This window comes from Malaclemys terrapin, chromosome 6, assembly GCF_027887155.1.
Source record: "Malaclemys terrapin pileata isolate rMalTer1 chromosome 6, rMalTer1.hap1, whole genome shotgun sequence".
In the NCBI taxonomy this organism is placed as follows: Eukaryota; Metazoa; Chordata; order Testudines; family Emydidae; genus Malaclemys; species Malaclemys terrapin.
This window is the reverse complement of record NC_071510.1, coordinates 121,799,382-121,813,662: the sequence shown is the minus strand read 5'-3', so window position 1 is coordinate 121,813,662 and position 14,281 is coordinate 121,799,382. Positions and strand designations below refer to the sequence as shown.

Genomic DNA, 14,281 nt, shown 5'->3' with positions numbered 1-14,281 from the left:
GTAAATCCTTCCTGAGACAGGGGAGGGAGAGCGAGCAGTGTGTGACCTGGGGGAGGAGGGAATTTGGGACATTCTGTTGTATTTTCCTTGGGTGTGAAGGCACGCAGGTTTACGCAGCATTTTCCCTTGGCCCCCAAAAACCTCCCCCTGGGCTATATGAATACCATGAGCGCCTTCCATGCATGGATTTCCCCTTCTCCATGCAAAAGGGAGGATCGGCCCCTGCTGTGATATCCTTCCTCCTGTCACTGGAGTAGAGGACACTCCATGCTGGGGGATCTCGTAGGGTGGGGAAAGTGGCAGGGGAAGAGACATACATCATTCTCCTTCGGCCTCTGAGAGCCTTAAGATATTTCAGCCCCCAGCCTTTCCTGCACAGCCCCTCTGGGGACACAGACTCACACACTATCAGCACTCCAATGGAGCCAGGAAGCAGAGGGCTGCCCAGCCAAGACCAGAGACACAGGGCCTCTGAGAAGACAGCCCTGGCTCTTCCAACTAGGTTTGGGGGAGGCAGAGAGGAGGTGACTCCATTTAGAGATTTCCTCCCACAAAGCCCCCTCCTGCAGCTTTTCAAAATGGGAGGGGATGATCTGATGCCCCACTTTTAACTTAAGGTCTTGTCTCCATTGCAGCGCTAGCTCAAGGTATAACTTGAGCACTGTCCCTAACCTGACCCCCATCCACACACACAAATCTCTAGCTTGGGTTAGGTGCTGCGTTAAACTTGAGGTAGCTGGCCTGTCACAGGGGTGGTGAGGAAGCTTGAGTGTTGCTGATGCTCAAGCAAATAACGCAGAAGGAATGCAGCTGCTCTGTGTGGCTAATCCAACCCATCTGGGTTATTTTGCGGTAGGCCCGCCACCGTCGCTCAAGCTAGCTAACTTGACTGTAGATGACCACAAAGTAAGTTTGAGTCAAGACATCCCCTTAGTCCACAATGACATCAGAGACAGGCAAACTGCTCAGAGGCAGGTTTTTTCAAACCTCTCCAATATTTTCCCTACACATGCATAGGGTTACCATATTTTGTGCCTCCGAATGGAGGACACTCCACAGGACCCCGGCCCCGCCCACAGCCACGCCCCCGCCCCAACTCCGCCCCCTCCCCAAAGTCTCCGCCCCCTCCCCTGCTTCCCGCGAACATTTAATTCGCGGGAAGCCTGAAGCAGGTAAGGGGGGGTGTGGGGGGAGGAGATGCGACCCAGGCTGGGTCGGCTCGGGCCCTGGGGTGCCGGCCCCGGCCGACCACCCCCGGCCCGCCCAGCACTGCCGGCCCCCGGCGGCCCGGCGCACCCCCCGGCGGCCCGGCTCCGGCCCGGCTCGGCCTCCCGGCCCCGCGCACCCCCCGGATCCCGGCCCCGCGGCCCAGCGCACCCCCCGGCCCAGCGCACCCCGCGACCCCGGACCGGCTCCTGGCCCCCGGCGGCCCGGCTCCCAGCGCACCCCCCGGCGGCCCGGCTCCCAGCCCCGCGACCCTGGACCGGCTCCCAGCGCACCCCCCGGCGGCCCGGCTCCCAGCGCACCCCCCGGCAGCCCGGCTCCCAGCCCCGCGGGCCCGGCCCCCGGCTCCCCGCCCGGCCCCGCACCCAGCCCGGCCCGGCACCGCGCGCCCGGCCCGGCACCATGCCCCCGGCCCCGCACCGGCCCCGGCCAAAGAGGCCCCGCCGAGCCCTCCCTCCCTCCCTCCCGATTTTCCCGGACATGCCCGGCTTTTGGGGATTTCCCCCCGGACGGGGATTTGAGCCCCCAAAAGCCGGACATGTCCGGGAAAATCCGGACGTATGGTAACCCTACACATGCACTTGATGGCTCATTCACACACACACCCCTACACACACACCCTTTCTAAAATCCTAGAGGTAAGGAGGGCCTTGAATTTACAGTTTTCAGGAGGTTGTTTTTCTGTTTGTTTTTTAAACACACAGCCCTGGATCTCACAGACCTTCTTCCCTACAGATGAAGTTCTGTAGCACGTCTCCAAAACAGCAGAGATAAAAATGGGTGTCGTTTATGCTGAAAAGCAGAGGCGAGGCACAAACCAATGCTTATTTTCATACTTTTTTACAATATGTACCTTGTATTTGCATGCCGATTGTGCCATGCTGCGGACCGAGACAACAGACCCCTTACAACACTCAGCATTTACACCTCACATTGCAAACCACAGCAGTCACATTCAGCTAATCCAGCCAACCCCTGCACAGACTTCAGGGAGGCTGCTCTGTGCTTCTCAGTCAGGCGAACATCCTCGTGAGGTAGGGGAGGCGTCATTAGCCCCATTTTATAGCTAGGGAATGACAGCACCAAAAGGCTAAGGACGACATTTTCAGAAGTGGCCTCCGATTTTGGGTGCCTCAGTATTAGGGTGTCCACATCCAGGCACCTGGATTTTCATAGGTGCTGCATACCCACTGCTCTGACTGCCTTTCACTGGAGTCGTACCCACTCAGTACTTGGGCACCCAAAAATTAAGGAACTCAAAGACAGCGGAGAAATCCAGGCCCAAGTGACTTTCCTAAAGATCACACACCAATTTAGTGTAAGAACAGAGAATCAAACACAAGCGTGTCTAGTTCCTACCCTTGTGATTAGACTATGTCAAGGACCAGAAAGTCAGTTTCCATCATCTACCCTGTCCCGGCAAGTTACTTCATGCACGCAGACCCCTGCACCGAGCCCAACTGACTACATCCTGTCTGCAGTGGAGAGACACTCACAGGAGCGACTGAATCTGACTTGCGGAGCAGCTGGTAGGATCGGGGCCATAGAAGTGCTATATAATATATGTAGCAGCTGGTCCTGCCCCTTCCACTCCCTGCCTGAGCCACACGGATAGGGGCCCAGGCAGGCACAGCAGGAGGACAGAGCCCCTCTCTCTCCCAGCAGGGCAATCTGGGGGGGCATTTGACCCTGCAAGCCCCCTCTTCCCCTGGCCCCAGGGAAGTTAACAGCAGAACTCCCATTGTTTTCAGTGGGGCCAGAATGTCACCCCAAGTGCATACACAGAGGGATGGTGTCGCTCACCACAGAACTGCAGCCACTTCTGGGGTGCCACACAGCCACTGCAGGACAGCACACAACAAAAGCCACACAGACAGTAAGTGAAGAACACCTCGTCCAAGGAAAGCTGCTGCATATGGGCTCCAAACGCCAGCGAGGACCAGCCAGCTGCAGTTACTGCCAGGCAGGCCATTTGAACCACGAACATTATTTACTTTCTGAGCCACACAAACCCTGGCGCTCCGCTCTTGCTGTGCATCAGAGGTCTCCAAGATGACATGCATTCAAACAGCTGCCCTGGCGCCAGAGCAGAAGCCAGCCTACTCCAGCCGAGGCACGGCAGAAGGAAAGCAGGGTCAGAAAAGCTGGGACAAGCCGGGAGCTCCAGCCCAGGGAATTAAGCTGCTCCTTAGAGAGAAAAAGGCTCTTGGGAATCCAGAAAAGCCCAATTGGGGGCTGGCTTCATTCCAGCCCCTCTTTCCCCAGGCCAGCTGGTCCCCCCAACACCTCCCACCCAGCCCCAGCCAGCGACCCCTCTCACCCAGAAGTTCCCCTTGAACAGAGTCTCCTTCATGGTGCAGGAAGAGCTGCAGCAGAGTCCCCCAGCGCCCCAGGCTGCACAGAGACTGAGCCACTCCAGCCACACTGACAGTCGATAACTTTTTAGTTCCTCCTCGATCCCTGGTGCCTGCCGCTGGCTCCTCTGGGTCCTAAACCCCAAAGCAAGCAACCAGCCACCCTGCTTTCTCCCCTCCTCCCTGCCAAGCCAGCGATTATCTGCATGGGATTTCAGGACTTTCCTCCTGCATTTCTGGGCTTGTTTCCTTTTTAGTGGCTCTTTTCTTGGGGAAGAAGGGCAAGGAATGGAGAGAGCCTGGGCTTTAGGAGTGAAGGGCTCAGCAAGTGCACGCCTGGCTGGATGTTTCCTCCCTAGGCTACTTAATGAGTGCAGCAGATTACCAAATCATGGGTCAAGTCTCTGCCCCAAATCAGTGTGGCCTAGCGGAGTGAGCACTGGGCTGGGTTTTAGGGGACCAGGACTCTAATCCCAGCTCTGCTGCAGGACGGCAGGGTGACCTCAGGCAAGTGACTCTCTGTGCCTCAGTTTCCCCTTCTAAAAATGGAGATAATTAATGATACTGACCTCCTTTGTAAAGCGCTCTGAGAGCTACTGATGAAAATAGCTGTAAGAGCTAGGCAGTATGATTAATAATAATCCTATGTTAAATTGCTAATGCATGTACAACCCTTTGCAGCGGTAAAGCATTATGAGGCAAAGAACATGGTCAAGAATGATGTGGGGCCAGATGTTTGAATTGCTCAGTGCCCATGACTGGTTCTGGATGGGCCTTAGCCTTTCCAAGTTAATGATCTGTAACACACACAGCTATTTGCAGGGCTGAATCAAGGGGTGAGGGTGAGGAGTAACTCAAGGGCAGAATGGAAATACCCAGAGAAAGAGGGGGAAACCACCAGTAATCACTGCCCACTGGTAACCACCATCAAATAAATAATATATGGAGATATACCTGCCTCATAGAGCTAGAATGAACCAAAGGTTATGGAGTCCAGTCTGCTGCCTTCACTAGCAGGACCAAGTACTGTCCCTAAGAGGTTATTTATTTATTTACACTGATCCCTAAATGGCCCCTTCAAGGATAGAACTTATGAGGGTGGGTTTAGTAGGCCAATACTCAAACCACTGAGCTATCCCTCCCCCCTAGTGGGCATAGTTTCATTACATGTTTGCCAACAGGCAGAGGACACCATTAGTTCAGTGCAACTGGCTGTACAGCATTCCCACAAGGTGTGTGTGAATTTCTCCTCTGATTAGATCATTAATGGATTCCAAGGCGGGAGGGTTCATTGTGATCATCTAGTCTGACCTCCAGTAGACCGGAAACCTCGCCCTAGGATTGCTCATCACCTCAGAAAATCAGACTCTTTAATGATGTCTCAAGTTGGACACCCCAAATTAGTGCCCACTTTTGAGCCTAAGGGAGGACAGACCCCCTCTCAGTAGGGCAATCTATGGGGGGCCTTTGACCCTAGTGTCACACAGTGAGCGAGGAGCATTGCCAGGATGAGAACCCAAGCTTTAGCCTACTAATTGCTAGACAGTGCTGCTTTCCCTGCATGCATCTGATTATTTTCCATAGAGCCAACGCCTTGCTTTAGTAACAAGCACTGCTGTCAGCAAGAACCTTCTGACATGAACCTGCAGGTCCATTTACTGACATCTGACTAATCAAACACAGCCTAGAATTAGTCAGTCTCATGGCTGCTTTTCAGCCACTGGATAACCAAAACCTGCAGAAACTCAGCGTATCCTAGGGTAATATTTGCTGTCAGTCAGTTACTAATGCTTCTTCCCACAAAGAGGCAATAGAAGGTGGCAGATCTCATTCGGGTTAAGTTAACTTGGGCGATTGGCACCTGAGTTTTAACCTCGTCTGAGTCTGAGCAGCCATACTGCAAAGTCGTATTACCGGCACTACTGTGTCCTCACTGTTTCTGCACTCCCCCATGTGTTGCTGGAGGCTACAACCCCTGGTTCTTTGTGCTGAGACACTCTAGGATTCTTTCCCACTCAATAGTGAGAGAACTATTCAGAAGGCACCATGGTAAGGCATTGGAGGACTATCAGCACTGAAGTGATTTATCCTACATCCACACTGGAAAGTGGACAGGTTCCAGCCCAAGTTGAAGCAGAGCCTGGGTTCTAATCTATGCTCCCATAAGATTAGCCAAGGTTAAAAGCACCTCCCAATCCAGGCACACGGTTTTTGTGTGTGGATGGGAGAGTTGGGCTAAAACCTGGGTAAGAGCCTGGGTTAACGTTGCAATGTCGACGTGCAGCTGTCTACGTGGTTTATTACACACTGTAACTAACAAGGTAAACCCAAATCACTCCACGGCGGGAGAGTGTTGTCCCCATGAGGAACGATCTAGAGGTAAAATGAGAATCTGCTGGAGGCCACGTCATTGTGTGCAAAGGCCCCATGTGGCTGCATTGGCTCCAGGGATCCTAGCCATTTCCAGCTTCCTGGCAACACTGTTCATGTCAACTACTTAATATGGCTGCATAGACTGTATTTACTTTTCAAAGGACAGCAGGTTAGTAGGGGCGATGATGCACATATCCCCAGCCCTGGAGGGTATACCACCAGCTCCCAGGATGAGGGAAGATTCTGCTATAAAGGCAGCTATCCATATTTTCCACGTGAGTAAGGGGTCCCCTCGGCATGGAATCATCCAGACCTTAGCTTGCAAAGTGTGTTGGGATCCTTCAGAATGAAAGCATGTCAATATGCATCCTGTGTTGTTGTTATATTATATATAATATTAATGGAGATATCCCATCTCCTAGAACTGGAAGGGACCTTGAAAGGTCATTGAGTCCAGCCCCCTGCCTTCACTAGCAGGACCAAGTACTGATTTTACCCCAGATCTCCAAGTGGCCCCCTCAAGGATTGAGCTCACAACCCTGGGTTTAGCAGGCCAATGCTCAAACCACTGAGCTATCCCTTGTGAGGTACCATCTAAACCCAAGTAGAAAGCTTGGAGGAAATAGGCCCTTCTACTTGAAAACATCAAAGGATCATCTCTAGTCCTTTGCAGGACACAAAAGCAAGGAGTGTGAGCTGGAGCTGGGGACCCCATGCAAACTGAAACCACCAAGATTTGCCCAGTGCTAGATGGACGTCACACCATTCAGCTCCAAAATACCAAGGCTTCTATCTAGACGAGGAGAGGGAGCTTGTAATTTCTTATGATTTCTGGGCCAGCCACTTGAAGATGACATAGTAGTCATCAATACTTGAGCAGCGCTTGCCATTCCATCCTGGAGAGGGCAACAGTAACCTCAGCTGCCACACGCTGGTAATAACGTGCATGAAGAGGCGGGAGCGGAGAACACCATGTGGAAGGAGGAATGAGCACTCAGCGTTGTTCATTACAGGCTTTGAGTAGCCACCTAACAATTAGCAATGTCATTTGTTCATTAACATCCCACAAAAGCAGAAAGACCTGGCTGTTGCTTCAGTGACTCCGCCCTGTCGAGTTACTAAGAATAACTCTGCTGTGGATGAGAAAAATAAAACAGGTTCCTGCTCTATGTCACATAACCCTGTGATTCAGAGCGGGAACAGGAAGCGGGGCGGTTGAGAATGATAATTAAATCCATTAGTCTCCCTTTCTATTCAGGGTAAAGATAAGGAAAGCTTTGGGTCAGCTCAGTCCTCCATGCATAGAGATTTGTCTGTTTTTAAATGTGACAACGGCAGGCACCAATCTGATTAATTCCTCCTAATGGGGTTTCTTTCTCCTCTGATACAGACTGAGGGTCTGCAGCATCCTTAGGGAAGGGATATTTGTACAGTTTAACATGCCGATGTATGATTGGCCTCTTTGAGAGAACAAAAGGCTGCCCACCATGAAGTATGTTTGAAGAGATAACGTTCCATGCTCAGTAATAACAGCATGAAAACTATTAACTCACGAGGTTCCCTAATTCCTGTCCCAAGAGCGATGGAATAATGACTCTCCACGTATGTTGTCTCAAGCTTTGGGGGTGTACAATGAAAGAGCACTTGTACCCATCCAAGAATCTACTGGTGCTCTGGGAGCATTCATGGACTTAGCCTCGCTGCTTGCAGAGTTTGCAGAGCCAGCCTTAGGCCCACAGAACAATTTTTCACACAGATGCACAAAGCCCATGGTTCTGGGGAACCATGATCACAGGCAGAGCTCCCTCTGCTGCCAGGAGGAGGAGAACCTGAAATAGATTTCCGTACTTATCATTTCCAGAGAAGCCTTTAGGGCTTCTCAAAACTTAACTGACGTATTGTTTATCAAACGGGGTAGACGCACCCTTCCCGGCACAGATGGTTTTATGCTTAAGGCACTGGCCTGGGACTCAGGAGACCTAGGTTCAGTTCCCTGTTCAGCCACAGACATCCTGTGTGACCTTGGGCCAGTCTCTCAGTGTAAAATGGGGATAACAATATTATTACTGATTTATGTTACCATAGCGCCTAGGAGCCCCTGGCATGGATCAGAGCCCCATTGTGCTAGACGCTGTACAAACACACAACAGAAGGATGGTTCCTGCCCCAAAGAGCTTACAGTCTAAGTACTTCCTTTCTCCCAGTCCAGTTGTCTTATCTATGCATATTGTAAGCTGGCCAGGGTGGGGTCTGACTCTCTCTATCCGCATGTACAGTGCTGGGCACAATGGGGTCCTGATCTCAATTGCCGTCTCTAGGCACCACCATAAAACAATAATAATAATCATCAGCTTCCGAGCCTACGTGGAGCCTAGCTACAAGCTGGGGACGGCCCATCATTGCCAGCTCTCAGAAAGGTTAGTTGAGGGACTGTCCTCCAAATGAACTGAGGCTGTGGGGCTGCTAGGTACCGGAGAATGTGGACGCATTCTGGTGAATTTGAGCATATATATGACTAGAGTTATACAATCATTAGCTAGTTAATTGTCACAGGCAGATAAAGTATCCACGTCACAGGTTTAAATATGGGGAAACTGAGGCAAAGATGCTAAGTGACTTGACTAAAGCCACAGAGGGAGTCAGTGATTGAGCTGAGATTAGCCCATTATTGTCCTTTGCTCTCAGTAGTTTACAGGGAATCTACAGGGAAAACCACAGAAACATCGTAAATGATCAGTTCCCATTGGTTGAGGCTGTCAGGGCTCCACAAGGAGAGGGGCTGAAATATATCTCGATATTTCTTGGTCTCTAAAAGCAGTGGGATCCCCTGGTCTGTATGTGTCCTAAAACCTTGCTGGCGGGGAGGGAGCATTACACTTTTCCCCCGCCCACCCCAAACACAGCCAAAGATTCTTACCTGCATCTGGGGTGCCATTGCCTTGAAGACAGGTTTTTCTATTAAGGCAAAGCTATTCCAAAAGAACTCCATGTCTCTCCTTCTCTCAGCACCTGCCAGCTCTGATGCACCATCCCAACTAGCAGAGCCCGTGGAACAGGTATGAACATAGGTACCAGGAAGGAGCTGCTGTTCTGTAGTTCTAGAGCAGAGCAGTCTGTGGAGCACGTGTAGGTGGGGCACTGCAGGGCAAACACCAGCATGGGGTGGTGTCTGGGGACATGTGAACCCGTGGGAAATGTCTCCACAGATTTATATAGTTGCATGATATGCACAAAAGTACAGAATCAAAAATGTGGCTCAAACTTAAAGTCCAAAAGCTGCACGGAAAACATACATGAAGGGACTTAAGAGAAATTAGGCTACTCCATTCAACATAAAACAAATAATAATAATTTATAGAGATATCCTATCTCCTAGAACTGGAAAGGACCTTGAGTCCAGCCCCCTGCCTTCACTAGCAGTAACCAAGTACTGATTTTGCCCTAGATCCCTAAGTGGCCCCCTCAAGGATTGAGCTCACAACCCTGGGTTTAGCAGGCTAATGCTCAAACCACTGAGCTATGCCTCCCCCCAAGCTGAAAACCAGAAACTTCTGAGTTCTAACCCTGCTTCTGACTGGTTAATTGTGTAGCCTTGAGTACATTACAATACTTAAATCTTTCTGTGCCTCAGTTCCCCAACAGTAAAACAGAGGTGAGAATACTTCCTTACCTCATAAGAGGATTGTAAACTTAATTAATGTTTGTTAAACACTTTGAAGACACTTTATATGTCCTTAGTGTTATGCTGCTGATGATACAAGCTTCAGAAAGAAGCCTTTCTGTTACCTTCAAACCAGATCAGTTCCTGCAAAGGCAGCAAAAGTTACTTCCTAAAGTCTTCCTTCCTCTTTGAAAAGGCCTTTCCACCACAAGAACAAAAATACTCTATTTCCCCATGTTAAGTATTCTCACACCTCTTGTCAAACTGTTTGTAATGAGCTATCTGGATTATCACTACAAAAGTTTTTTCCTTTAATTAATTAGCCTATTAGAGTTGTAGGATAACTCCCACCTTTTCATGTTCTCTGTATGTGTATATACTGTATATCTCCTTACTATATGCTCCATTCTATGCATCCAATGAAGTGGGCTGTAGCCCACGAAAGCTTATGCTCAAATAAATGTGTTAGTCTCTAAGGTGCCACAAGCACTCCTGTTCTTTTTGCGGATACAGACTAACACGGCTGCTACTCTGAAACTCACACCACTGGCACTCTTCTGCCCAGCAAACCCCAACCAACCACAAATAAATAAAATTTTAAAAAAGCAAAAGCTTTACCTCTAGCAAAGTTTGTAATCCAAAAGAGAAGTGCCAAAGACGCCATGGAATTAAATACGGGCATTGCCGTTGATATTGATTTTTTGTGGATGGTGCTCTGATACTATGGTGACAGGCACCAGCATGAAAACTCTAAGATAGAAAAGTATAGGGAGTGGATTATCAGATGGTGTAATTTGTCGTAGCTCCATAATTTACACCAGTTGATAATCTGCCCCAATAACTTCTGAGTCAGAAAGGAGAGAAATATCTGGATTCCTAGAAATCCTGGGTTGTGTCCACAGCCTTGAATTATAAAGAAGATTAAGGGTGGACCTGATAAGAGTCTTCAAATATGTTAAGCGCTGTGATAAAGGAGAAAATGGTCAATTGTTCTATGTCTTCTGAACATATGACAAGTAGTGATGGGCTTAATCTTCAGCAAGGGAGATTTGGATTAGATATTAGGAAAAACTTTCTAACATAAGGATAGATAGCACTGGAACAGACTTCGAATTGAGGTTCTATCATTGGAGGTTTTTAAGAAGAGGTTAGACAAACACCTGCCAAGGATGGACTAGATATACTTTGTCCTGCCTCAGTGTAGGGGGCTGGATTAGATGACCTCTTGAGGTCCCTTCCATCTCTTCATTTCTATTATTCTAACCCCGAGTATGGACTAATACCAACATAGAAGTGTTTATATTCTGGTATATACCATATGGGAATGAAATATACCACTTCTATGCTGGTATAATTGTGTCCACACTTGGAGGGTTGTACTGCTTCCACTGTACTGGTATAGATGAAGCACTACAATTTTTGTGTGTAGACAAGATCGTAACGTGCTCAGTTATGGGCATGGCAAAATACACTCGATTAGAAAGATAGGTACGTACGACTTGATCCGAAGCCATTGAAGTCAATGAGAATCTTTATGTAAGTAAAGAAACCTGATTTTTCAGAAGTGAAGGGATCCACAAATCTCACGGAAGTCCAGGGAAACTGGGTGGGGGCTCAGCACCTCTGCAGATGAGGCCCCACTTCTGTTGAGGCACCTGGTTTGCACATTCTGGCCCATATGTGGGTAAGAAGCTCCAGCCTGTATTGTTTTTTGTAACAACTGAGTGTGAAAGGTAGTTGTGAAAAAAAGGGTCACCAGTTGAAAGTGTTCTTTACTTACATGTGCAGACAAGGACCGAGGAGCCTACATTACATAGCTGCTCAGCTTGGCTTGATTTTTAAAGTTCAGTATTTGTAAGGGAAGTGTCATTTTGGGCAGGATGGGGATGGGGATGGGGATGGGGATGGGGGGAGAGGGAGGCTGTGGGTTGAAACCTGATTTTCAGAAGGGCTGAGCATCCACTAATCCCACTGAAGTCAATCAATGGAATCCAGCTAACAACCCACAGCCTCCCCCTTGCCCCTGTCCTGCCCAAAATGACACTTTCCTTACAAATATTTTAGAACGGCTACCTTTTGGCATGTATTTATCCATCACCCTCCAGTAACCTCCGCCTTACCAGTTCTTGGGCTCAGGACTGGAGTAACTGGGTGAAATTCTCTGGCTTGTGATTTAAAGGAGGTCAGATTAGATGATTGGATGAATGGTTCCTTCTGGCTTTATAATTTATCACACGGTTCCCCTCCTCGTCCCAACCATGTCCCCCTGTGCTTCTCCTGGTCCTCTGCACACACATGCACGCACCAACCCTCCATCAGGGCTGAAATGCTTGGGTAGAATGTATTACCAATTCCCCAGGGGATCTAGTTTAAAGCAGAGAGGTGGGACTCGGTTGTTGTTGTGCCTCAGTCCAAGAGTCCCTGAGGGCAGAGTTCCCAGGGAGACAGGTGAGGCCCCTTTCTCCACCCCCACCCCATTAGCCTCCCAAAAGCAGGCATGTCATTTGCTATGAGGCAAGAGGGGCAGCTCCCCCCAACCCCCCCCCACTCCCTGACTTTTCATAGGTCTGTACGCTCCATGCTTTCACTCCATTCATCAACTTTGGAAGCGGTCATTAGATAAGCAAACTCCCCCGACTGCTCCCTCAATTTTCCTGAAATGATGCCCCGCCCCAAGAGTATGTAGCTATTGGGTAGGACCTTGTTTAACAGGCTATTTACTAAAAAGAACAGACACACCACACAATCAATTGTCTACAGCCAAGTTCTAAGATACAACCGCATTTGCTCCAATCCCTCAGACAGAGATAAACACCTACAAGATCTCTATCAAGCATTCTTAAAACTACAATACCCACCTGCTGAAGTAAAAAACCAGATTGACAGAGCCAGAAGAGTACCCAGAAGCCACCTACTACAGGACAGGCCCAACAAAGAAAATAACAGAACGCCACTAGCCGCCACCTTCAGCCCCCAACTGAAACCTCTCCAGCGCATCATCAAAGATCTACAACCTATCCTGAAAGATGATCCCTCACTCTCACAGATCTTGGGAGACAGACCAGTCCTCGCTTACAGACAGCCTCCCAACCTTAAGCAAATACTCACCAGCAACCGCACACCATACAACAAAAACACTAACCCAGGAACCTATCCTTGCAACAAAACCCGATGCCAGCTCTGTCCACATATCTATTCAAGTGACACCATCATAGGACCTAATCACATCAGCCATACCATCAGGGGCTCATTCACCTGCACATCTACCAACGTGATATATGCCATCATGTGCCAGCAATGCCCCTCTGCCATGTACATTGGCCAAACTGGACAGTCTCTACGCAAAAGAATAAATGGACACAAATCTGACATCAGGAATCATAACATTCAAAAACCAGTGGGAGAACACTTCAACCTCTCTAATCACTCAGTGACAGACTTGAAGGTGTCAGTTTTGCAACAAGAAAACTTCAAAAACAGACTCCAAAGAGAGACTGCTGAACTCAAATTAATATGCAAATTAGACACAATTAACTTAGGCCTAAACAGAGACTGGGAATGGTTGGTTCATTACACTAATTGAATTTTTTTTCCCCCATGTTAAGTTCTCCTCACACCTTCTATAGGTCATCTCGATTATCACGTCAAAGTTTTTTCTTCTGCTGCTACTGGTAGCTCATCTCAATTGATTGGCCTCTTACAGTTGGTATGCGTACTTCCACCTTTTCATGTTCTCTGTATGTATAAATATCTTCTGTCTGTGTGTTCCACTCCATGCATCTGAAGAAGTGGGCTGTAACCCACGAAAGCTTATGCTGAAATAAATTTGTTAGTCTGTAAGGTGCCACAAGTACTCCTGTTCTTTTTGCGGGTACAGACTAACACGGCTGCTACTTTGAAACCAGGCTATTTACTGAGCACTCGGGAAGCTAGGAATGGGTAGGTTAGTCTCTAAGGTGCCACAAGTACTTCTGTTCTTCTTTTTTTAGGAATGGGTAGAGAGCCAGCTGGTCACAGCTCAGCCTCAGGGTCAGAGCTGTCCCCTGCTGAAAGCCCTGGCTTTGTGGTTCCTCAAGTTAATCTCTGGGCTATTATTGGTTCATTAGCATTTCTAGTTTGTTTTCAGTCAATAAATAACCCTTTTCCCACCTCCAACATTGCAGACTTTGAACTTATTTGACCAAAATCAGGACTTACTGATTGTCTGGTATCCCCAGCTTCCTGGAAAATGAGAGGCACATGTGACATCCCAAGGGAATTGGTTAATTCTTGGGAAAGCTGGTGGGGGAAGGAGATATTTGGGCACGGGGTAGCTACAGAGAAGTAGCTTCAGCGCTCACCATGGAGCAGCTCTGTGCTTTCACAGACCCAGCTAATTCATCCTCACCACCTCTGTGAGGCGTGGAAGCAGCGTTATCCTCAGACCACAGAGAGAGTCAGTGATGGGGAGCCCCAGGTGTCACAGGCCCTCAGTGCACGAGACAATGTCTTTCATTTAGTAGCTGATCTGGGCCTGGCCCTTGTGCACATGGGGCGGATGGGTGAACCTTCCTGTCCTTGTCCAGCCCATGTAAGAGCCAGACACACTGCAGTCCCTGAGTGCAAGGACTGCTTCCTCCGTACACTCTGATGAGTATGCAGTACCCCAAAGGGGCAGGACCATGCTGCT

At 49.1% G+C, this 14,281-nt stretch overlaps 1 protein-coding gene across 1 annotated transcript in view; it reads right to left on the bottom strand.

The window, feature by feature from the left end:
- PSTPIP2 (proline-serine-threonine phosphatase interacting protein 2) overlaps positions 1-3,628 on the bottom strand; it is a 59,772-nt gene extending 56,144 nt beyond the window's left edge. The window contains exon 1 of the mRNA XM_054031222.1: positions 3,545-3,628. Within this exon, the coding sequence (XP_053887197.1) occupies positions 3,545-3,577 (33 nt within the window). The 5' untranslated portion in view covers positions 3,578-3,628. The remainder of the gene's footprint in view (positions 1-3,544) is intronic.
- Between the last annotated feature and the right edge of the window lie 10,653 nt (positions 3,629-14,281).